This window comes from Canis lupus, chromosome X (genome assembly GCF_003254725.2).
Source record: "Canis lupus dingo isolate Sandy chromosome X, ASM325472v2, whole genome shotgun sequence".
Classification (NCBI taxonomy): Eukaryota; Metazoa; Chordata; class Mammalia; order Carnivora; family Canidae; genus Canis; species Canis lupus.
The window spans coordinates 107,784,991-107,809,708 of NC_064281.1; the positions used below are offsets into that span (position 1 = coordinate 107,784,991).

The 24,718-nt window shown below is 44.3% G+C and overlaps 2 protein-coding genes across 2 annotated transcripts in view; one reads left to right on the forward strand and one right to left on the reverse strand.

Moving 5' to 3' along the window:
- The window catches only part of LOC112668486 (transmembrane 9 superfamily member 2-like), a 76,511-nt gene extending 65,929 nt beyond the window's left edge, over window positions 1–10,582 (forward strand). The window contains exon 17 of the mRNA XM_025460891.3: window positions 10,391–10,582. Within this exon, the coding sequence (XP_025316676.3) occupies window positions 10,391–10,458 (68 nt within the window). The 3' untranslated portion in view covers window positions 10,459–10,582. The remainder of the gene's footprint in view (window positions 1–10,390) is intronic.
- Window positions 10,583–14,510: 3,928 nt separating this feature from the next.
- On the reverse strand, window positions 14,511–22,190 carry GPR101 (G protein-coupled receptor 101). The gene has a single exon (XM_049107722.1). The coding sequence runs from the start codon at window positions 22,152–22,154 to the stop codon at window positions 20,640–20,642; it is 1,515 nt and encodes a 504-aa protein (XP_048963679.1). The 5' UTR covers window positions 22,155–22,190; the 3' UTR covers window positions 14,511–20,639.
- Between the last annotated feature and the right edge of the window lie 2,528 nt (window positions 22,191–24,718).

The window sequence follows — 24,718 nt, forward strand, 5'->3', positions numbered from 1 at the left end:
AATGGTACATGATCAGCACCCTGAAAGCCACTTCTCTCCACTCACCTTACTCAAAGGCAACCATTCCCCTCTTAGCAGTTCCCCTGACTCTTAGCAGCATGGATTAATTTGACCTGTTTTTGAATTGTGTGTAAATGGAATCCTATAGGATATACTCTTTTATGTCTGCTTTGTTTTCCTCAGTATTGTCAGTGCGGATCCTCATGATGTTCTGTGTAGATGTTGTCTACACCCCTCATGTCTTTTTTAAAAGATTTTATTTATTTATTCATGAGAGAGAGAGACAGAGACAGAGACAGAGACAGAAGCAGAGGCAGAGGGAGAAGCAGGCTCCATGCAGGGAGCCCGACGAGGGATTCAATCCTGGGTTTCCAGGATCACACCCTGGGCCGAAGGCAGCGCCAAACCGCTGAGCCACCGGGGCTGCCCACCCCTCATGTCTTTTGTTTTGGATTTCTCTCCTAGTGAGTGACTGGCTTTTCTATTTGGGTGATGTGCAGTTGGATGTGTCTCACACAGTGATTTCAGGCTTCTGTTTTCTTCAATACCGAGCACTTTGACTCAGGTTGCTTTTTTTCTGGGAGTCTTGGATGATGACAGCTTCTTTCCAAAGGTGGATAGACTCTTGAATGGTCACACTGCTGACAGAAATCTCCCATTGGTTGGCTCCACCACTTGCCATCTCTTCTGTCACACCCTACTGAATACTGACTCTTGAAGATTCCCAGTGATCCCTTAACAGATCTAATGGCTTTCTCTAGGTTTCAGTCTCCTTGGCTTCTGCAGCTAACTACTTAGCACCTATTCTGTGAAACCCAATGTGATTTGCATCACTCTGGGCCTTCCTTTGCTTCCCTTCTTCTTCCTATCACCTTCCTCTAACCTTTATACAAGGTTTAATCTTTAGCGTTTCAGTACACTTTTTGTACCCTCTCCCTTTCAGAGCTCATTAAGTCCCATGGCTTTGTTTACCTTCTCAATGCTGACAGCTCCTAAGTCTGTATCCCAAGATATAACCTCTATGCGGTTAGATTCTGAACATTTGCACGTCCCGTTGGTACTGCCAACTCAAACACCCACTCCAGTGAGTGTAGCACTTCCTTTCCACAAGACTGACTCATTTTAATTTCTTTCCATCTTTGACCATTATCTTTTTTTAAAGATTTATTTATTTATTTATTTGAGAGAGAGAGAGAGAATGGAGGGGAGGGACAGAGCGGGAGGGAGAGAAAGAAGCAGACTCCCTGTGAGTGCAGATCCCTATGGGGGGCTCAATCCCACAACCCCAAATTTACAACCTGAGCTAAAAATCAAGAGTCAGATGCTCAACTGGCTGAGCCACCCAGGCGCCCCTTTGCCCATCATCTTTTTTTTTTTTTAAAAAGGTTTTATTTATTTATTTGAAATAGAATGAGAGAGCAGGAATGGGGGGGGAGGGTAGGGGTAGAGGGTGAGGGAGAAACAGGCTCCCTGCTGAGCAGCAAGCCTAACATGGGGTTTGATCTCATGACCCTGAGATCATGACCTGAGCTGAAATCAAGAGTCGGATACTCAATATTGACTGAGCCACCCAGGTGTCTCATGAAGTGTTTTTGACATCTATTTTCTAGAACTGTTCTTTAAGAAGCCCTATCTACTTATAGACCCTTAAATGGCATCTTTTTACATTTCATCATTGTATGTATTTTTTCTATTGAATTATTTTATTTTTTTCATCATCATTATGTTTTGAGGTTCACAGCAGGAAGCAAGGCTTATTGCTTATGTTCATGTTGTTTCACTTTTGAGGAAGACATCCTTAATTAAATCATTAGTCTTGAGACTATAGATGTACACAAAAGTACAGTTATTAATTGCTGATTACTCTTTCTTGCTGTAGACAAACACTTCTGAGAGGATTTTTCAAAAAAAAATGGCAACTTGAAAATTAGCAATATCCACTCATGTTAAAAATGCTGAGGAGTTTCACACTTATTTAGAATAATTATGCATTCATCCAAAGTTCTTCCTTGTGGTCACCACATTTGTCTTTGGTATTTGGATTCATCTGTGTCATTACAGCAGAAGGATATTGTTCACAGCTGTCATCTTTCAATATTGAGTATTGTGACTGTGTGGAAGATTATTTATATGCTAAGTATATTCCTATGTTGCTACAAATCCTATATTTTTATTTATTTTTTAAAAAATTTATTTATTTAAGTAAAATATACATAGGGCTTGAACTCATGACCTTGAGATCAAGAGTCACATGGTCTTCCAACTGAGCCAACTAGGCACCCCAAATATGAATCGTTTATATTTATCATTTGTAAGGCTGTTTAATATATTGAACAGATTGCTTAACTATTTCTTGCCTATCATACTTTGTTTTCTGTTTTGAATTATTTCCTTAAGATAGTCTGTGAAATGGGATAGCAGGGTCAAAAAGCATAAATGTTTTTATGGTTCTTTATGCTCTTCTGCCATTAGCACAGTGTATTGGGTTTCCCTACAACCTTGACTGGCATTGAGTATTATTGGTGAAAAAACAAACAAAACAAAACCCCAAAAGTGGCTTTCCTTTTTGTTAACACAGTACGTCTAAAATGGCATCCCATTGTTTTCTTCCTCTCATTTTTTGAGCCAAAGGAAGTGATGTGCATTGTGGCTGGTGTTCCTCTACCCAATTTTCATTCGGTAGCACATTTATAGATTTGTAAACAACGTGTCAAAGAAGGATTAAAGGGACAGGGAGAGGGAAGATAAGTCATAGTATATCAACAATATCATCAAAGGGTACCAGGAGGGAAACCTTGTATTGTATAGGCTAAGAAAAATAAATTTAAGTGTGAGTGACTTGCCCCAAATCCTAACTGGTTTTAAAAAACTAGTTTAACAGCTGGTTAAGTTAGTTAAAAAAGAAACTAAGTCTGTGCATTACTGAGTAGCTATGCTCTTTTCTGATAGTTTTCCTGTGATTTCTAATAGATGCTCATTGATGGTTCACGTATGGATACTTGGTCTTGATTGGAGGGTAGTTAGTGAATTTTTATTTGCATCAAGTTGTGTTTTAGATATTAACAAATGAGTTAGTCTTTTTTTTTTAAGTTTTATTTTTAAGTAATCTCTACACCCAATGTGGGACTTGAATTTACAATCCTGAGATTGAGTCACATGTTCTATTGAACTGAGCCACCCAGGTGACCCAAATGAGTTAGTCTTTGAAAATGAATTGAAAAAAAAAAAAAACAAAAACAAAATGAATTGAAAGAATGTATTTTCATTTTGATAAGGAAGACATAAAATCACAATAACCAATTAAGATGTAACACTTAGGATTCCTTCTTTAAAAGTCTAAAGTGCTAGGTTGTATTATAATAATGGTATTTATAGCCTAATGTAAACCTTGGCATTGCTATTCGGTAGTAAATGAAATCTTTTATGTGATGACATATATATCAGGCAAGCAATGAAAAATGTTTGCATTTAGCCACAGTCTATTATTCAGCCATGGTCTATTATTCTAGAGCATTGTTTCTCAACCAGGGGTGAATTTGCTTCTTAGGGAACATTTAGCAATATTTGAGACATTTTTAATTGTCATGGCTGGAAGAGTGCTAGAGACATCTAGTGGGTAGAGGCCAGGAATTCTGCTAAGCATCCTACTATGTGCAGAACAGCCCTCTACAACAAAGAATTATCTGGCCCAAAATGTCGGTAGTGCCACTGTTAAGAAACGTTGGTCTTGAGTGAACTACTTGTGAACCTCACTTTTACTTAGAAATTAATGCTATTTTCAAAATACTGTTTTGATTGTCTCAAGAATCAAGTTTATGTTTAGAATCTGAGACTCTGAACCACCAAGCACCACGCAGTGATTGAAGCCAGTTTGGTACAAGGAGCTTTTAAGACCCAGAAGAAGTATTAGCCAAGAGCAGAGTGCTTCTCTGGTGGCTTTCTCACTAAGTGTCTGTGCTTTGAATATATTTTTATTCATTAAAAGAACTTAATGAAGCTCAATATGTTTTGAGAATGTCTACTGTGTAATATTTTATCACTAAATTAAAGTGAAGAATCCATGTTTTCACACAGTGTAAAATGAAATACTCTGAGGGAAAAGTCCAATTACCTCAATGCACAAATGTTAGCTGTAGTAGGCCCTTCATGTTTTACTGTACCGAGTTGTCTCTGCCTTATTGAAAATTTCAGTTCTAAAGGCCAAAAGATCAAAAAGGATAAAAATCTGTTAATGCCAACTGTTAACCAACCACCAAATATTTATTAAGCTTCTATGGGCTTGGCTATGTGCTAATAGGGACTTTGGAAACATAGACCTCATACTATTTGCTTTTTGTTGAGTTGACTATATGCCAACTATTTGCATGTATTTATCTCACTTAATTTTCACCTCATTATCTAATTATCATGAGGTGTTAGGTCATATTCTTCCCATTGTATGGATGAGGACACTGAGACTCAGAGAATTTAAGTGACTTGTTCAAGGTCACCCAGCTAGTAAGTATTGGAGCTATGATTCAGTTGAACCTAGGTTTGTCCGACTCCAAAGTTCATTCTTTTAAATACAACTTTCCATGTCTTCCTCAAGAGAGAGGCACTTTCCTTGAGCTGAGGCTAAACCAACAATCAAAGAATGCCTATGGAATCTCCTCTGTGGTCCTCTGTTTGATCAGGTGGACTGCTCTTAATTGGGAGTGTTGAGATTGGTGCACCTAAGACAATGGAATATTGCCCTTGGGAATAGGTGATGAAAACAGAATACCTCCAGTCTTTTTGCATACCCTTTTTTGACACTTGTTTCAAAAAAAAACAGATGCACACTCTTCCAGCTTTTCCTCCATAATAAATTCATTACTTCTTCAATCCCAGCTCGTTTTGGTTTCAATTTACATCTGTGGACTTAAATGCTAGGTGCTGTAGGAATGAGTAGGATGGAATCCTCTCTATTCTCAAGGATATTGAAAACTTGTGGCTCCCATTGTTTTTCCCAGTGCAAGTAGTTGCAGACCTACTCTAACTCTGGTCCTTTTAGTAGCCAGTATTCTAGTTTTGAGTATCATGCTAAAACATTTCAAAGGAAAGTAAGTATCCCATTCCCTAATGGTAAGCAGAATCTGCATTCTCTGGCATTCTTGTGTATTTTACATTCTGTGGCATCTCATACCTGAATTGATTTCTACTCCCTGCACCCCAAGCTTTTCCTGTCCAACTGCTGCTCATTCTTTGAGGTCTTTCTGCACAAAGCAGTTCATGGTCACCTCAGCCCATGTTGATCGCCCTATCCTAGAGCAATCGGGCAGAGTTGGCTTTGAGTCTTAGCTGTATTGCTTATTGGCTGGGTATTGTAAGGTAAGTCAACAGGCTCTCTGAACCTCTGTTTCCTTATAGAATGGTTAAAATCCTAGTACTTAACTCATAGACTTCAACTCACTCTGATCATACATGTAAGCACTTAGCCCACAGCCAAGCATCTAAGTATTTAATAAACAACAGATATCATTTTCTTTTTTTTTAATTTATTTTTTTATTGGTGTTCAATTTACTAACATACAGAATAACACCCAGTGCCCGTCACCCATTCACTCCCACCCCCCGCCCTCCTCCCCTTCTACCACCCCTAGTTCGTTTCCCAGAGTTAGCAGTCTTTACGTTCTGTCTCCCTTTCTGATATTTCCCACACATTTCTTCTCCCTTCCCTTATTTTCCCTTTCAGATATCATTTTCATCATTATTATCATCATTTATTATCATGAAATACAAATTTCATTCTCCAGCTTATGTATCTTCACTGGCTCCCAGCTGCCTGCCTAATCAAATCCCAACTTCTTAACTTGGCATTTACTATCTGGCTCTCACCTACTTTTGCAGTCTTTTCTCCTATAGGATTTTTTTTTTTTTTCTCCTATAGGATTTTTATTTTTAATATTCCCTTGCTTCTATTTTTTTTCTTTTAATATTTTAAAAAATATTGTCAAAAAACTTTATTTATTTATTTTTAAGTCATCTTCATACCCTACAGGGGGCTTGAACTCAGACTCCAAGATCAAGAGTTGCATGCTTTTACAACTGAGCCAGCCAGACACCCTGATGTTCCCTTAATTCTTTGGTCATACACTCTTAACATGCCAATCCCCCTGCCACAGTTCTCACTATTCCTTAGAACTGTCAGGGCTTAATTGTTCCAGACTTTTTTTTTTAAAGATTTTATTTATTTATTCATCATAGTTACACAGAGAGAGACAGAGAGGCAGAGACACAGGCAGAGGGAGAAGCAGGCTCCATGCAGGGAGCCCGATGTGGGATTCGATCCCAGGTCTCCAGGATCGTGCCCCGGGCCAAAGGCAGGCGCCAAACCACTGCGCCACCCAGGGATCTCTGTTCCAGACTTTTATGAGTACTCTTGGCTCTGTCTGGATTACCTGCCTCCCGTCCTCAAATGCCTCTGAGTGAAACTTTAGAGAACCTTCTCTGAGATGCCCTCTCCAAATTCTTGCCGTTCATTCAAGAAGTGTATATTGAATATGTACTGTGTGTCAGGCACTAGCCCTAGAGACTGGGGCTTTAGCAGTGAACAAAACTTCATATAAAGGGATGAAGACTTCTGTCCTGATGGAGTTTACATTGCCATGCAGTTCATCCAAACAGTTCAGTGTAACATTTGTTGTCTGCCTACAACATGCTCAGCACTCTGCCAAGCACTGGGTGGGGGGGGGGGTACCAAACTGAGTAAGGCTTAACCCCTAGCCTCTTGGCTATGGTCTGGAGAGAGAAGGCCTGTGAACAGATCCTTTCCATGCATTGTGACCAGAAGACTAAAAGTGAAGCTCAGGGTCTTGTGAAGGTGCTGAGCAGGGGCGTCCAGCTCAGTCATGGGGAGGGCGAAGGAGGTCAGAGACAGCTTTGCAGGAGAAAGTGTTAGAAGAGTCTTGAGGGAAGACTAAGTCTTACAGTTTGAAGGTGGAATTGACAGGCTGAACAAGGCATGGTATGTGGAGATCTAGATGTGATTTGGGGCTGCTGGAGTTTGAATTTTAAGGCATGGAGTGGCAGGAACAAGTTCTAAAGCAGGAAGCTGTGGCCTGGTCCTGGAGGGCCTTGTGTGCCAACACCAGTGTGGTCTTACATCACATTCCTTTGTGGAAATTATTGAAAACCAATATAGCTGATGCCCAGGACCCAACCCAAAGCCCCAAATCAGAATCCTTGCTGATGTTTATTTTTAACAGCTTAAAAGGTTTCTGATACACTCAGGGGTTTGAGTGCTTTTGCCATGGGGAGCTATTAAAGGTTTGCAAGTAGAGGCATGACAATCAAGTTTGTGCTTTGGAAATCTCACAGTCACTCTGACTGTGTGCAGAATGGGAGAGAGAGACAGACAGACAGACACAGGAGGTAGAGACAAGATTAAAGAGTTTTCTAGAGGAGAGATGAAGAGAATGTGACGTCTGTCAGTGGAGATGTGTGGGATAGCTATAACCTGAGATCATTCCCTGCAAGAGCCCTGTTCTATCCTTCTCATTACCCAGCCAGCAAGGGCCAGGCCCAGAGAAAGTGCTTCATGAATACCGAATCAAACATGACTGAAGGGAGTCAAGGCCCCCAAGACTCTTTTCTCCAAACAAACTTTCTCTTTATTCCTTTGTTTAATGGCTTTAAATACAATTTGAGGAAAACCTTTTGTCTGCATCTTACTGCTGCAAATTCTGAAATTCATGTGTATTGGAATATAACCCCACAGTGGCTGTGGAAAGATTCTATTTATTTTAAAATTTTTATTTATTTATTTACTTATTCATGAGAGGCACACAGAGAGAGGCAGAGATATAGGTGGAGGGAGAAGCAGGCTCCCTGTGGGGAGCCCGATGCGGGACTTGATCTCAGAACCCTGGGATCATGACCTGAGCCAAAGGCAGATGCTCAAACACTGAGCCACCCAGGCACCTCTGTGGAAAAACTCTTTAAAGGTTTGTTCATCTTGAGTAGCATGTGGTAGACATTCAAAATGTTTTCTTTAGCTAGTTTCTTCTTCCTTTTCAAGTGTGCATATATAATGACTGCTTTGGGAAAGCCTTCGAAGAAATGTGTTTTGGAGAGCAGTCCCAGGATCAGGCTGTGAATTCTTTTCATTATAGAATTGCAATTAGGGAAAGGTCGTGGGGAGAAATAGGCTTCTCTGCTTGTCTTGGACTGCCTCATCAAGATCCTGCATCACCTGACCTAATGATAAAAGGTTATGGAGCTTAAAAAGAATCTGGATGTTCCTAGTATTGGTTTAGTATTTTCTCTAACCTGAGGCAAAAGTAGACAGAGACACCCAAGTGAACATTCTCTCCCTTCTTGGCTCATCTCTTTCTGCCCTCAAATCGTAGTACAAGTATTGAGTTGTTGAAAAAAATATTTTCATCTTTCCAGATCCTTTAAGTTGCTTTTCAGTTGTGTGGTTCAGTGGCCCTTAGAAGGCACATTTTCCCACCTCTTTTCATACTTATGTTTGTTCACATGAAGGATGAGAGGGAGGGTGTGTGGGAAGGAGAAAGGCAGGCTAGACCAGGGATTCTGAGACCCTGGTTGCATATTAGAATCACCTGGGGAGATTTTCAAGCTCTTGATTCTTAGGCTGTATCCCAGATCAATTAAATCAGAACCTCTGGGGGTTGTGATCCAGGCAATAGTAGTTGTTAAATCTCCCTAGATGATTCCAGGGTACAGGCAGTGTTGAGGACTACTACACTAATTAAATAAACCCCATGTGACGATATTTTTCAAGCCCCAAATCAGAACATGAGTGCTAGCTCTCAGTTCTTGAGTGCCTACTCTGATGGGCACCCTAATGTATCTTACCTTTTTTCCTCTGGTCAAGCCTGTTATTTGGGTGGGGATAGAATTCTTCTTCATTTAGGAGGAACAAAGGAGATGGGTAGCTTGCTCTATATCATATAGCTAAGTGCCTGCTGACCCCAAAGTCCACTCACTTAGCTCAGCTGCCTGTCAGAACAGTGTGAGAGTTGATGGAACTGTGTTTAGGGTAGGAGACAATTTGGGTATTGTAAGTAAAGCCTCAAAAAGTTGAGAATTCATGGACACTTCAGTAGTTTATGAGGATAGTGTGCAGCAAATTGAAATCAGAAATGTCTTAGATTCAGAGACATGTGTTAGCTAAATATTGTCATCTCCTGAACCTTCAAAGTTGTTGGATTCAGAAAGGGAAGCTTAATGTAGGAATAGGTATTATCATCCCCATTTTTCAGTTGAGAAAACTGAGGTTTGGCAAGATTGTCACTTGGCCAAGATCATACAGCTAGTAACCAATGGAGTAGATTCATGTCAATCCAGAGTCCATAATCTTAATCACTATACTACACTGACTCCTGACAAGGAGCTATAAAGGATGGGAGGGAAGTGGCATGATGGCATACTGGATGGGAAGTTACTCTGAGCTTGAAAACTGGCAAAGGAAAAGAGACTAAACCATGCCTAAAGCTTTCTGTGACTAACATGTTTTCCTAGATGATTGAATTGTCTTGGGGTGCCCCATTAGATTATAGGATCTGGAAGTTTTCTTTGACCAAGTCATTGAACCTTAATATCATCTGAGAATTGTTTTTATAACATGAACATCAATGAAATCCTATGTTAAATAAAAGTTTGCCCAGAATTGTATCACCCTACATATAAAGGGATCTTCTTTGGTCCACGCTGCTATACAGTCTTTAAATTTGTCATTTTTGATGACAATCTTATTTCACTGAGCACTTAGTCCATCATTTAGCTAAGTCACCTATTTGGAGGCATTTGGTTTATTTGTAATTTTTCAATATCATAAATCATAGTGTTAGGAACACCATTTTGCATGTAATTTTTTTCTTCTATGGGGACATTTCTTTAGGGTAAATCTCCAGTAATGGGATTTTTATCAGATTTAATAAGACCAAACTTTGATTTATAAAACTAATGTATGTCCTGAGTATGCAAGTACATAATGGATTATTGCCACTTGTGTTAATAAGTTGATAATGGTTATTTACATTTTCTAAATTGAAGCAAGTTATATAAAGTTTACTATATTAGAAACTAGCCTTGGACCTCTATGTAACCTTTTTGAAATAGAGAACTTAAGCTACTCATTTTTTATTTTTGCTTTGGTTAGAGACCTGCAGCGTTCAATCAAATGGATTCTCACATCTTGTTGCAGGTGGCTGCCTCTAGCCCTGCTGCTCATCCTCTTTGCTCAGCAAGAAAGCCTGGTGATTTTTTATTTGATAATGTATGAGTCTTGAGATTTAGAGAATCAGTAGCCCACCTCAAAACTGACATGCTTTGCATTTTTGAGAAAGCTACTTTGATTTGATATAGTCTCTGGTTAACAAGGATCTTTTTCATTTTGTTTCAGGGACGACTGGATTTTTTTCTTGTTTCTGGTTTCTTATTAAAATCTACAGTGTGGTGAAAGTGGATTAAAAAATGTTCCTAAAGGCTTCCAGGCACATCAACGTTGCTTTTGAATATATACATCTATATCTATGTGAAAATCTATCTATATGTGTGTGTGTGTGTGTGCCTCTTAGTACACATTTTAAATATACAGCATTAAAAAATCTCATTGTCTGGTCTCGGTTTGTATGACACAAAATACTGATTATGTGGAAAAAACAGGTTGATTTGGAAACAGGCTTATTCTAAGTCAGACTGTCCTGAAAAGATACCATAAAAAGGCTTAATTGAAATATCAGAAAGGGAGACAGAACGTAAAGACTGCTAATTCTGGGAAACGAACTAGGGGTGGTAGAAGGGGAGGAGGGCGGGGGGTGGGAGTGAATGGGTGACGGGCACTGGGTGTTATTCTGTATGTTAGTAAATTGAACACCAATAAAAAAAAAAAAAGAAAGCAATTAGAGCAAGTGAGGCACATTTCTTTACAAAATGAAAGCTGAGCACACGGGCATTTCAGATGACATGTTTTTTCTTTTCTTCTTCATTTTGTTTACAGCATCAGAACTTTTGCAAATAAATCTTAGGTAAAATGGGAATTTTTCTAACCTAAGTGGATTGTACAAACTGTATTCCACCCTTGTATTTGGATGACCATTTTATTTTTATGTATTTATTCATTTATTTTTAAGAGACTTCTTGATTTATTTTATTTTTTAAAAAGATTTTATTTATTTATTCATGAGACACATACACACACACACACACACACACACAGAGAGAGAGAGAGAGAGAGAGAGAGAGAGAGAGAGAGGCAGAGAGAGAAGTGTGCTCCATACAAGGAGCCTGATGTGGGACTCGATCCTGGGTCTCCAGGATCAAACCCTGGGCTGCAGGCAGCGCTAAACCACTGCGCCACTGGGGCTGCACTTATTGATTTATTTTAGAGAGAGAGTGGGGCAGAGGGAAAAGGAGGAGGAATCTCCAGCAGACTCTGTACTGAGCGTGAAGTCTGACTCGAGGCTCGATCCCATGACCCTGAGATCATGACCTGAGCCAAAACCAAGAAGTGGACGCTTAACCCACTGTGCCTCCGAGGAGTCCCTATTTTATTTATTTTTAAAAGTAATCTCTACACCCAACATGGAACTCAAACTTACAACCCTGAAATCCAGAGTCACTTGCTCTACTGACTGAGCCAGTCAGGTGCCCCTGGATGACCATTTTAACAATGCACATTGTTGTTGTTGTTGTTTTTTTAAAGATTTTATTTATCTGTGAGAGAGAGAGTGCGTGCAGGGTGTGGGGGAGGAGCAGAGGGAGAGGGAGAAGCAGGATCCAAACTGAGCAGGGAGCCCTAACTAGGGAGGGGCTTGATCCCAGGACCCTGGGATCATGACCTGAGCTGAAGGCAGACACTTAACTGGCTGAGCCACCTGGATGCTCCTGCACATTGGTTTAGTGTATAGAGTTTACGAAATGCTGGGTACTGCTGTCTTGTTCCTCAATTAAATCTGCACATTTCTGGTTATTGGTTTTCTTTTTCTGTTTGCTGTCCTTTGAAGGCTGAGAATGTTCAAGTTTGACCTAGCTGTGTGTAGATGAAAAATCTTTGGAGTCAATTTTCTTGGATTTATTTGCTTTGACTAAACAATAGTCAGGTATCATAACTCCCAAAATGTCGGGAATTCATACAGCAAACATCCTCCAAGCTTGCAAGTTTGGGAGAGCAGCCATGAAAATCATACATTTTTTTGTGATACATTTGATTGATAAATATTGGCCGCATTGAGGAAAATGTTTGAGAACCATGTAGGCACAAGCTTCAATTCATGAACATTTTCAAACCTGTCCGTAAGCTGACGAGTACTTGTTTCTGTGTGTGGGAATCAAAGAAGCCCTGTAGCTCTTGATGGGGAGATTGGGATGGAGAGGGATGGGGTCACAGAGTAATTCTCTAGCCCGTAGGATGCCTTTTTCTATATTCCAGGATCGGAATTCAAACCCCTGACAAATAGGCCTGGGTCCTGGAACAGACCTGTGAGAGAGAAAGTGGCTGTAGAAAGTCAGAGGTATCTACTGATGGTAGAATTTTCAGATCGTCTCCACCTTCTCCCACTTACTCTCAAAACCAGGCTGAGCCCCGTGCCCTGCCTCGGAGGGATCACTGCTGTTCTGAGACTCACTGGAACCAATTCCATTCTCCTCTAACTACTTTGAACTAAGCAGAGTTATAGTGAACTTCGGGGGGACTCTTCTCACCCGGTTGGCTGCCTGAGCATTTTATCTAAGCTCATAAGCCTTCCTATTTGCATTGATGGTTGTAGTTTGCTCGAAAGGCGAATGTGTTCAAAGGATGAGCTCTTGCCATTTGTGACACATGGCTGGACCATGAAGGTATTAGGCTAAGTGAAATAGAGAAAGGCACATACTGTATGATTTCACTCATATGTGGAATCTAAAACACAAAACAAATGAACAAACAAATGGAAACAGACTCATAGGTACAGAGAACAAACTGTTGGTTGCTGAGGGAGGGGGTGATGGGCGAAATAGGTGAAGAGGTTTAAGAAGTACAAACTGCCAGTTATAAAATTAAGTGATGGAGATGAAAAGTACAGCATAGAGAATACAGTGAAGAATACCGTAATAATGCTGTATGGTGACCGATGGTGACTATACCTATTATGGTGAGCAGCGAGGAACATCCAGAATTGTTGAATCGCTATGTTGCACACCTGAAACTAACATCGCATTGTAGGTCACCTCTCCTTCCATAATAAGTATTAAAAAGAAAAAGAGAGGCAAATTTATTTTTGCAGTCGGAAAAAGTCACTGCCTAGATGGTATTCATGGATTAAGGTGAAGGCAGCTGCGTGCAGTTCTCTGTGCTGCCATCTTTGGACATCTTGAAATACAATGTGCAAGTCAGTATTTAGCTGATTTTGGAGTGAAAAATGGAGAACACTTTACTTCAATTGAAATGGAGATGAATAGCTCCCTGAGCCTCTCTGAGTGTGGGCCACGAATGTCACTTGGGGAGCATGAGGTGTGCAATTCTTTGAACTGCTGCTGAAGAGATGACAGAAGACCTGATGTAGGTCTACCTACCTACGAGTAGGTCAAGCACATCAGCTCCAGAGGAACTTGTGGCCTCTTACATCTTAGACATATTTGACTATCTTGCCTGTGTCCTGTGTGTACATATGTCATGGGTGGTGGGCAAGGTATAATCATTTTCTCACCCCGGGCTCTGGGGAACATGCGTTGGCCCTCCAGTTCTTCCTCTTTTTTTAAAGATTTTTATTTATTTATTCATGAGAGATACAGAGAGGTAGAGACCTAGACAGAGGGAGAAGCAGGCTCCCTACAGGGACCCCGATGCAGGATTCAATCCCAGGACTCCAGGATCACACCCTGAGCCAAAGGCAGGTGCTCAACCACTGAGCCACCCAGGTGACCCTCATGTGCCCTCCTGTTCCATAAACCCTGGTGAATTGGGGTTGAGCTGAAGTGGCTGGCACTGGATTGTACCCCGGGAGGTGTCCTCACCCTGAGTGAAGGGGCAGCAGGGGCAGGAGCCCAGTGGGGGTGATCTGGGGTGCTGGGCAGTACTGTGTCCTAAAAATGAAGGCTCTTGCCTCCCCACCCCCTGCTCAAACCTCAGTGCCTTGGTAACAAAGACTGCCATTTGGGAATCCCAACAACCACCTGGCCCTTTTGCCACTCTGCCCACCCCACTGTCACTTTGAAATCCTTTTCGTTCATAGAGGAATAAGGCACATGCCTATCTTCCACCAAGGCACAGCTCATCAGGATGACTCCCCCATCCTTTTGCATATTTCTTGTATTGGACAGCACGTTGTGAAATCTTGGAGCCCTTATATTTCATCCAACCATGTAATACAGTTAGTTTATCCCATCTCTTCCCTTCTGGCAAAAGAGACCCAGTTGTGTGTGTTCCTCACTGTTTTCCCACCCACCGACCTCAGCATAATAACCAGATACGCACATTAAAATTAGACTTTATTTAGTATATTTAAGAAGAATACCAAGGACAGATTAACAGCACCTATTTAAGAAACAAAAGCATTACTTAATAATTTTTAGTTAAGCCACAAACATCAATCTCTCTGCCTTCCCCAAGCAGGAGTTCGTTATTCCTGTTCAGTAAATAAATAAATAAATAAATAAATAAATAAATAAATAAATAAATAAAAATAAAAATGCATTGTAACCATTTTAGAAAGGATCCAATTACAGTCAACCCACATATGAAACCTTGTCCTTGGGCAGAGTCTCTGTGACTACTGGCCCATGTAACAGTATTGATTGGTGAATTTGATTGTTGTGTGAAGGGTTTTCTCTTCTTGCTGGGGCAGGAGGACCAAGCCCACCCCTTTTGCGCACCTGAATGTGAGCTGTGCCAATGGGAACTTGGCCCCAGGATTGTCATGTGGCAATCCTTTGAAAAGGCACTTTTAAATTACAAATTTTTTTCAAAGGAAAAGGAAAATGTTAAATTCAAAACCGAACAGATTAAAGAGGACTGTTTTTGACTGAAAGTATCTATTGTTTTCAGTCTCAAAGCAGCACATAAAATTTGGTTATAGAGGCAGTTTTAGAAATTACTCAATGAGGGTATACATATATACATAGTCTTCTGTTTTAATATTTTTGTTCTTAAAATATAATTAACTCAGAGTTCTCTTTGTCTGATGCGAATGCTGTTGAGAGATGACTGTGATATTCTCAAACACCTTAGCCATGACACCACTACTTTATTTACCTGTCCGTGCTCTCTCTCATCTCTCAGGCAACCGATCAAAGGAAAACTTGAGAGCAGTCTTTTTCTGGTTTTGGGTGCTGCTCTAGGAGGGGAGGAATTGTCACAATATAGATCTGCTAAATATGCATCCTGTCAGTTCACAGTCAGGGACTGGTTGGGTCTTGAGAGTACAGTATTTTTTTTATCCTGTGAACAGGACTCCAATAGCCTATCCTGGGGTCTTTGCTCTTTGAGGGGGAAAGGATTGTCTTTTTTTGATTTTGCATTCTGTACATTCAGCTAATGGACAACAGGCATACCAGTGCCAAGCGTTATGTGGAGAACTGCCATTGAGGACTTTGGCTAAGATGATTAATTCCCACTAGTGATCAATTGGACCAGAATAAGTTCTCACCTGTCAGAGACTACCAGAGACTTAAGGAATGAAAGGCACCTGTACCTGCCACCTCACCTTGGAGCCATCTTATACAGCCTGTAGTATACACTTTAAAACTGAAATTTTAAAAACGAATGTACTATGTTTTACTTCAGAAACTGACCAAGGTGTGGGTCACACATAGAATTCTGCATGCATTTTATTAACTTTACATGGACGTACTATCCATTTTTGAGGATGACACTATCTATGAACACATACAGTCTAATAACTAGCACCTTACCGCCAAGAACACTGGTATTTTATATACAGTTACAGCTTACATTTAGGAGAACTACTACAGAAAGGAACACGCCACTGAAACAGATAAAAATATCACATTTTTAACATTAAAGTTGTAACACAGATGAAGCAGGGGGGAATCCTTTCAACTTTAAAGCACCAAACTAAAACCAATCTCGTTTTCGACTACATTTTGGAACAAGGGAGATCCAGTAATGAGTCCTCAAACATAGCGAGCCTCTTGTGAGTGTAGAAATTACGTGGTTTCCTCTTGGTGTATGTACTTTGAGATCTAGGAGCTTTGGGAAGCAATGATGGGAACGTTTGACTCCTATTGGCAATCCTCATTTACCTGGAGGATTCTTCTACTTACCAAAGAGCAGTGAACTTGCCAGTGACATGGCAGTCAGTGGTCAAGTTCTGTGAATTTTCACTTTCCTACCTCTTCCTCCAGCCAGTCTTGTTGCTTTTAGCAGAAGACTGCTGTAAGCAAGCTGGGCACTTGCCATAGAGGAAGAGCTTGTTTTGTAAGTAACTGGAAAGAATTTCTGACAAGGGCCTCTTTTCTTTTCAAGGTTTAGGCTATGGTCTGCCGTTTGTAGCTCACTGCTCTGATTTCCTCCTGTATGAGCTGGGAGGGGCTCAAGAGCACCTGTCCAGTCCATAGAAAATGTGAAAGATGGAGATAAGGAGGGAGAGGGTTAAAAGCCATGACTGACCAGATTTTCTCTCCTTATCTTGGTAACTGGCTGGCAGCCAACTGTTCCTTTAATCTTTTGTGTGCTCTAGAAGGAAAAGACATTTTGCTTAGAGAAGCCTCTCTTGACAGTATGGGGTTTGTCTTAAAGAGGAACACAGCATAAAATATTACAAGGGGAAAACACTTCTTTTGATATTTTTCCCCTCAAAATATGGGAGAGGGAGGTTATGTGAGAGAGAGAGAGAGAAAAAAAAAAACAGTTCAGTAGTTTAAATTGTGATTCTCTGTGTTTCATCCCCACAACCTCTGAGGGTTTTTTATTTTGGAGTGTTCCAATTACCAGCTGATGCATAATTCTTCTCTTCCAAATGCTATGTTTCAGACATTTTTAAGAGCATTTTGGCAAAGTCTAAGAACGCCTAGTTTAATCTTGTAAATTATTCTTCAAGGTAGTATGAAAAAATCTTTTGAAGTACCTTTAGCTTAATTGGCTAATTATGTATAAAATAAGGCAATGTTAGGCACCTTATAATTTTATAGGTAAAAGGATTTTTAATGTTTTTTTTTCTGCCATAAGTGGACAGTATCTACAGGATTGGATATGTCCCCAAAGATGGGTTGTGTTGGGTGCTTTTGGGGTAAGAAACGAGGGGCCTATCTCCTAAGTTATAAAATGGCACTTTTCCTTACCTGTTGGATTTGAGGTTGATATCTCATCATCTCTAAACTGGATTGGAGTGGGGGAGGAGACAGAAAGATACTTTTGACCGCTGGTCACTCCTACCATTCACTTCTCTCCTTCCCTGCGAATCTGTCAGCTCTGGGTGCAGGGCGGCATGTGGGGGAATCAATGAAGGAGGTGAGCACACAGAGCTTCCTGGAGGGGCATCAGGGAAAGGAGAGGAGGAGCCTGATGGCAAGAGGTAGGCAGGGAGCTGCGACTTGACTTGTGGTGCCTTCGTGCCTTCAGAAGATGGACCCTTGAATCACAGAAGCCATAGAAGCCTAAGGCTTGCTCTTTATTACTGCCTTCCCAAGCTTTTTGAAATTGGTGTGTTAGTGAAAGCACCTGCGACTCCTTGGCAAACTAGATGCTTTATTATTTTTAAATAAGGAAATCATTAAATTGGAAATCACATCATTTCAAAGCCTGGTTTGTCTGGCCCCTGTACTTTAATGGGATTTTTACTGCACATATGAAGTGGCCTTGGCAAAAGAACACCTCTTTTAAAAACATTTAGGGAAAACGATTGCACATGAGGATCTGTGAGGCTAATGATGACTTTTTTGTGTGCTTTTGGATTTTTCAATGACAAAACAGTATGTGCAGTAAAACCTCATTAAGTTGATAGTGTTTTATTCAAAATAGCACAAAATTTGAAGCAGTCGCTATCTCAAGCTAACTAGAGGCCCTATTGTTCATTAAGTAGGAAATGTCAGCAGAGTACTCTTAATTTAAAGGTCCTCTTTTCCAGTCTCCTATTTTCAAAACGTTTTCACCTTTGAAAAATCCAATTTGCTGTAAGTACGGACAATGACTGAAACATGGGAAAAGAGGAACTTTATCAAGGAAGTGGGTGGGTCTTGGTGCCCCAGAGAATATTGTGTGTGCTGTTAAGTGAACTTACCACACGCATACGGGTTCTGGCTCCATTTTGATTTGGGGATTTGGCAATTTTCTCTGCTATGCTTTGAATGGGTTGAGCTTTAAAAATAAAACAAGAAGTTCAGTTTCAACAAAGTATTTGGAGACACTTGTGTTTGAAATTCTCTTTCCTACCCAGGTAAGCATGTCTGCTCAAAGGACAGGCTATCACTACTTTGAACTGTTTTGACCATGACAGATCTTTTAGGCAATAATACCCCTCCCCTCAGAAGGGGACTGGCCACCCAGGCCACTTCTCCACCCAGATATCCTCTGACAACAGGTCAATATAAGAGTTTGGCAATAAATCAGTATAATAAATTTATGACTATTAATTCACTTTATACATTTTAGTAGAAAAATAAATGGTAGGGCAAGCAGAAACATCAGCCCACATGTCTTGTCTGAATGACCACATGCTCCAGGGTAACAAGGTTGGAACGGATAAGATTTTCACGGACACACTGAGTTGACAGGCCAGCTCAATACTGTCTGCATCTATACCCCTCTCCTTCCCTAAATTCTCAACATGGCAATCCCAAACTTCCATGTAGACTGATTCACAGCCCACATGCACTGCTATTTACCTCTCCCCCTTGAGAAGCTCATGTTGGAATCTGTGAGGAGGAAGAGATAAAGAGTTCAATGAGCTGGGCATTTACATGAGTGAAGTTTGAGTTATAATATAGACATGGCAATCACACAAGGATGAGGCTAAATTCTGAATATGGCTATCTTTATGTACAACCACCTGATGAACCATTTCTCAACCAAATACCCCCTCTGCTCCCTCCACCCACTTTAACGTAAGATTTCTGCAAGAACAGGTGACCGACCGGCCATGGAGTTGCTTTGATTTGATCTTCACGAGGATTGAAAACACTGTCTTGGCCATTTGTGTGTGTGTGTGTGTGTGTGGGGTCTATGTGAATTCAGTCATGTCCATGTGGTCTGTGCCCTCAGAAATACATAAGTAGATCCTGACCCAAAATGATTTTGGGGTTTGAGATAAGAAAAGCCCTTCCTCTTTATTGACCCTGGGGATAATTCAGATATTGAAAAATCTTTCCCAAAGCAATGTATTTCAATAGCAGTAATTAGGATGTGCCTGACCTGAATGCTTCGAGTTTAGGATCATTTGAAATAGGTCGGATGCTTGCCAGGTATTGCAAAACCACCCTCTCTGCTATTTATGACTCTCTTGTATTTCTCTTCCACATCTGCAGGGAGCTTAAAGGTTTTAGAGAGGGCCACAGGTGGAAAAGACTCATGGGTGTGCCTGGAGGGAGGAAAAATGTTTAGCTTGCCTTACTTGTTCCCATGTGGAGGTCATGTTTCTTGTCTGAGATCCCATGGGCACAAACGAGATTTATGATGAGCGCATCCCTCTTGATTGGCAGTGTGAGTTTTGTAAACTCTTTCGGCCACCCCTAGTTGCATTGTTTTTTTTTTTTTCTGGAAATATTGTTTGACCAAAAAGGCCTATTTGGGAACGCTTCCCCCCCACCCCCATAAGTGACGGACAGAGGAGATTTGGAGGATTCTTTTGAGCAATCACAAAGGGAAAATCATAAAATTAGTGGCATGATTTCTGTCCCACTGTTAATTTGAATAGGATACAGAAAACAGTTTTAGTGTCAATTGACAATTTTCCATTTGCATGGAATGGCACGGGTCCTAGCTCCTGCATAAACTCAGGGTTTTACAGAAAAAAGCCAACTGTTTAGCCTCATAGATGTGTGTTATTTCTCTAACCTTTCCCTTGGACTACCTTCCCATTTCAAACATGCCCTAATATCCTCTTCTGTTTTTCCAGATCCCTTTAAAGGATCTAGAAACCTTGGTATTTTAACTACTCGATGCCCTTTGCCTTAGTTTCCATAATAGTCTTTACACCAGATTGTGGGTCTCGTGAGTTCAGATCTTGGCTCATGCATTGATCAGTCAGTTGGGTTCTGCTTCTTGGGCTCCATGAATGATTTGGTCCGCTGCTTTTCTTTCAGTTAAACACAGACTGTAGCCCTTTCCCATAATCTCTTGACCCGAGGGCCTAAAAGTCCGGCATCATCTTCCTTCTTCCCCAGAGCAAAAGCCGAAATGCTGTAGCTCTGGGGAGACAGACACAGGTCCAAAGTGGATATCCCTTGTTGCTTTAAGAAATTTAGAGCCTAATAATTTTTCGGGGGGATATCTCAGCCAGAATCCTCAAGTCTGGGCTTTGAGGGGCACACCTGTCAGGGAAGACTCCAGTTCTTACCTCTTCCATATATTTCTCTATCTTGTGGTGAGAAGGATGTGTGCAAGGCCTGTGCCTGAAATGGTATGGGTTGGTGTTACCGGGATTGGGGGTGGTCCACGTCAAAAAAGCTGTTCCCGTTTCTGCACTGTGCACAGTCCAAGGTTTGCCTTCGAACTAACTTCAAGGCGAAGTGGCAGAATCATGAGAGGGGACAATCTTGCCTCCAGTCCCACCCTCTGTACCTGCTTCTGTTCCGGGCAGGTCCGGGTGGCTGTCTTCTTTGGGGGGCTTTTCCTTGCAGAAGAACTTCTTTAGCATATCCTGGATTTCTTTCTTGATGGTCTTGTGCATGTAGCCATAGATGTAGGGGTGGATGCAGCACTGCAGGAAGAAAAGCCAGATTATTATGGTGATTACCCACTGGGGTACCTTTGTTTGGACATCCACCCACACGGCCAGAACTGCTAGAAAGCAGTAGGGCCCCAGAGACAGCACATAGGAGAAAATGATGAGGAAGATCACTTTCGCCGCTTTGCACTGATAACACCTGGGCAGAGGAGGGTCGCTGGTGCTGTTCCGCCGGCTGGGTGGGAGACTTTCTGGAATGTTCACTGCCTCGATGTCATCCTCACTGAAATTGATGTCATCCTCACCAAACTCCACATCATCTTCACCTAAGTCAATGTTGCACTGGCTGACCTCGACGTGGCCCTTGTCTGCCTTCCTGCTGCTGGCAGGTCCGGTGCCTTCATCCTTGCCCTCCACGCTGCCTTTGCCCAACATCAAGCTGCTCTCTCCAACGTCCTTGCTGCCCTTGGCCGCTGCACTACCAGCACTGCTGTCCATGCTCCCGTTCTGGGCATGCATGCTGCCTGCCTCTGCCTCCACGCTGCCCTCCTTGGCCTTGACCTCACCTCTGTCCTGGCCATGGAACACATCCTTCTTCTCTCCCTCTTCAACCTCATTCTCCACACGGTCCTTGGCTCGAACCTCCAGGCTGTGGCTCTTGACGTTGTACAGCAGAGCATGCTGCCGCCGTGCGGCACCAAACACCACGGAGTAGCAGGCAATCATGACAACCAGTGGAATGATGATGAAGGACACGACGCTGAGGATGGTGTAGCTGGGGCTGGCCCCCCAGATCATGGAGCAGAGGGCATTGCGCTGGTCGAAGGCAGCCTGGCCCCAACCATAAAGCGGGGGGGTGCTCTGCAGGATGGCCACGATCCAGGTTCCGTAGAGGAGCATGTAACCCCGGCGCGGAGTCATCTTAGCCGGGTAGGAGAGAGGGTGAATGATGGACAGGTAGCGATCCACGGACACCACCACGATGGTGTTGACGCTGGCAAAGGCGAACAGGTGAGTAAGGCTCACCAGGGCTGTACAGAAGTGGCTGTTGAGGGGCCAGAAGAGAGGCACGGAAGTGGCCACCACCCAGGGGGCCACGAGTGAAATCTGCAGCAGGTCAGTGACGAGGAGGTTAAAGATGAAGCGGTTGGTGACCTGCAGCAGCTGCGGCTTGCGCTGCAACACGAGCGCCAGCACAATGTTGCCAATGAAGGAGGCGGTGAGGAAGACGAGCAGCACGCTCGAGCGGATGATGCCGTGAGCCAGGCTGATGGGCATTTTGGAAAGGGGCATGCACGTGTGGCTGCTGTTGCTCTCCCTGGTGTTATTGGGGCAGGTGGACGTCATGGCGACGCAGGGCGGGTGGCGAGGGGGTGCACTGACCGTAATCGTGCCTGTGCTGGGGACGAAAGAAACACCCGGGCCGGGTTAGTCACCCCGCCTAGGGGTGGGGGGGCCCGCTTCGGGCACTCCCCGCCCCCCCCCGGGACACCCCCACCCCCCGTGTGGCCCGGGTCCGCGGGAGGGCAGTTATTCCGAACCTTCTCTTTCCCCTCCCCCTCGCTCTCTCAGGGTCTTGGGGTCCCCCGCACCCGCCCCTCCCGTGGGTGTGCGCGCTCCGCGTCTCTTCCCCATTGTCTCTGTGTCTCTCCAGCGATCTCTCGGCTGGCGCATGCGCGTGCGCTGTCTATGCCAGCGCGCTGTCTCTGCCTGTTTACGTGTCGCTCTGTCTATCCCCAGTGTCCCTTACTAGGGCACTTGTCCTGTGTCTCTTGGGGCGTGTGGCCATGTCTCACCGTTTTTCTCCAACTCTCTCGCCCGGGTCTCTCACTCTGTCTTGTCTCTCCTTCCCAGTCTCTCGCTAACACGTGCGCACTGTCGTTCTCAGTCTGTCATTCTCCAGCCGCTCTGTTTCCTTGTTACTCCTGTCTGTTCCTCCAGGTCTCAGCCAGTTTCTCGGACTCAGCTCCCCCTCTGACCACCCCCCCAACCCCGCCCGGTTACTCTCTCGCCAGCGCACCTTGTCTGTGGGTGTGTGCGGACCTCTCTCTCTGTCCCTCCCAGCCCATCTCCCGGCCTTGTCTGTCCTCGTCTCTCCCTCCGTCTCTGGCTGGTGCGCTCCCATCTCTCTGTGTCTCTGCCTGTCAGGGTCTGTGTCGCTCGCTAGTGCGTGCGCTTCTCGGTCTTTTCCCGGTGCAGCTTCGTGTCTCCCTGTCTCTCACAGCCCATCTCCCTGACAATCTCTGTGGGTCCCCAGTGCACCTGTTCAGTATTCCTCGCCGCCTGCGTGTCCCTGTCGGTCTCCGTGGCTCCTCGCGTCTCGCCCTTCCTCGTCTCCCTCTGCCTCCCGCGTGTCTCCCTCCGGCTTCTGTGTCCCCGCGCACTAAGTTCCCTCTTTGTCGCTGCCCGCCCGTCTCTCGCTGCTGCCTCTGAAGATCTACTGCTGTCTCTCCCGGTTGTCCCTGTTTATCGTGGCTCAGGCTATCTCGCTAGTGAGTGCGCTTACAGAGCCGGGTTCTCTGCCTCTCCCTCTGTCCCCAGGACTCTCACAGAATACTTTGTACGTTTCGGTGCGTGTATCTGTGTCTCTCCGTGTGTCTCCGACGATCCCTCCCCTCGGTTTTTCTCTGGCCGGATCTCTCTCCAATCTCTATCTCTGGGTTGACTATTTTGCCATGGAAACCAGCTGCCGCCCTGGCTACCGGGGCTCTGGCGGATAAATCTCCTAGTTTCTCAGCGGCGCAGCGGCGGCTGGATGCAGGGAGGATGTCTCCTGCGACCCCCTCCCAATTCGGCCCCCTCCCGGTATCTTCCAGCCCGTCCTGGATGTCTCCTGGCTGGCCACGGAGGTGGGAAAGGGGAGGTCGAGGAGAGCAGGAGAGGAAGCAGGGGTGCCGGGCTGGTGGGAGAGTTCAGAGAGAGGCAGGGCGGGAGATACTGGGAGGCAGAAAGAGAAAGAGATGGGGGAGGAAGAGACCCGGAGAGACAGAGAGAGAATGACAGACAGAGACAGGATGACAGCCACCCCGAGAGGCAGAGAAAATGCCGGGAAGAGGAATGGAGAGAACGAATGAGAGACAGCAGGCTAATGAGAGGCAGGAAGAGACGGAAACGGGAAAATCGAAGAGAGACTAAAAAAGAGGGGATGGGGAGCAAGGGGAGAGCGGGGGGCCGCGCGCGATAAGTGCGAGGGCAAAGGTGAGGGCCGCGGGCAGGCGAGAGGGGCTCAAGGCGGGCTCAGGTCGCCCCAGCGCGGCTGCCGTCGGACCCCGGCTGAGCGGGCGTCCAGGGCCAGGCAGGCTTGGGGGCTGCGGCTCTGGGAGCGGAGCCAGGCCGCTTACCTGTTGCTGGCTGAGGCGTCGCACGGCGGGAGCTGCGTGCCGCTCCCTTGGAGACTCGCTGCGATCGTCCGGGCTGACTCCCGAGGCGCCAGCTGCTGGGAGCTCGCGGCGGACGCGGGGTGCGGAGGGAGCGGGGCGCCTGAGCCCGCACGTCCGGCCGGCGCGCCGCGCTGCAAGCTCTGAGCAGCGGCGGCGGGGGCGCACGGCGTCTTAAGGCGGCGCGGGGCCCTCACCTTGCGGCGCCCCCCTCCCCTCGGCCCCCGCCCTCGCCGGTGACGCACGAGGCCGCGGGCGCCGGGAGGAGCGGGGCTGGCGGGTGGGGGGCGCCACCGCGGACCCCGCTCCCATCTTCTCACCCCGCGGCCCCACCGGGACGGCCCGAACTCGCCAACAGCTCACAGACTGGAGATTGTCGCCGCGTCGGATTTTCGTGCAAACCTGTACCTTCCTGCCTCCAGCCCCCCTCAACGCCGGATTTCGGGTCATGCCCCGGCCACAGACCTGCACGGTTCTTCCAAAGAGGAGCAGAAACCTGAGCCCGATCCTCCTTGAGCCACGACCTTTGAAGAC

What these genes read in the sequence shown, in the direction of transcription:
- GPR101 (XM_049107722.1), bottom strand. Translation starts at nt 22,154, where the DNA reads ATGACGTCCACCTGCCCCAATAACACCAGGGAGAGCAACAGCAGCCAC.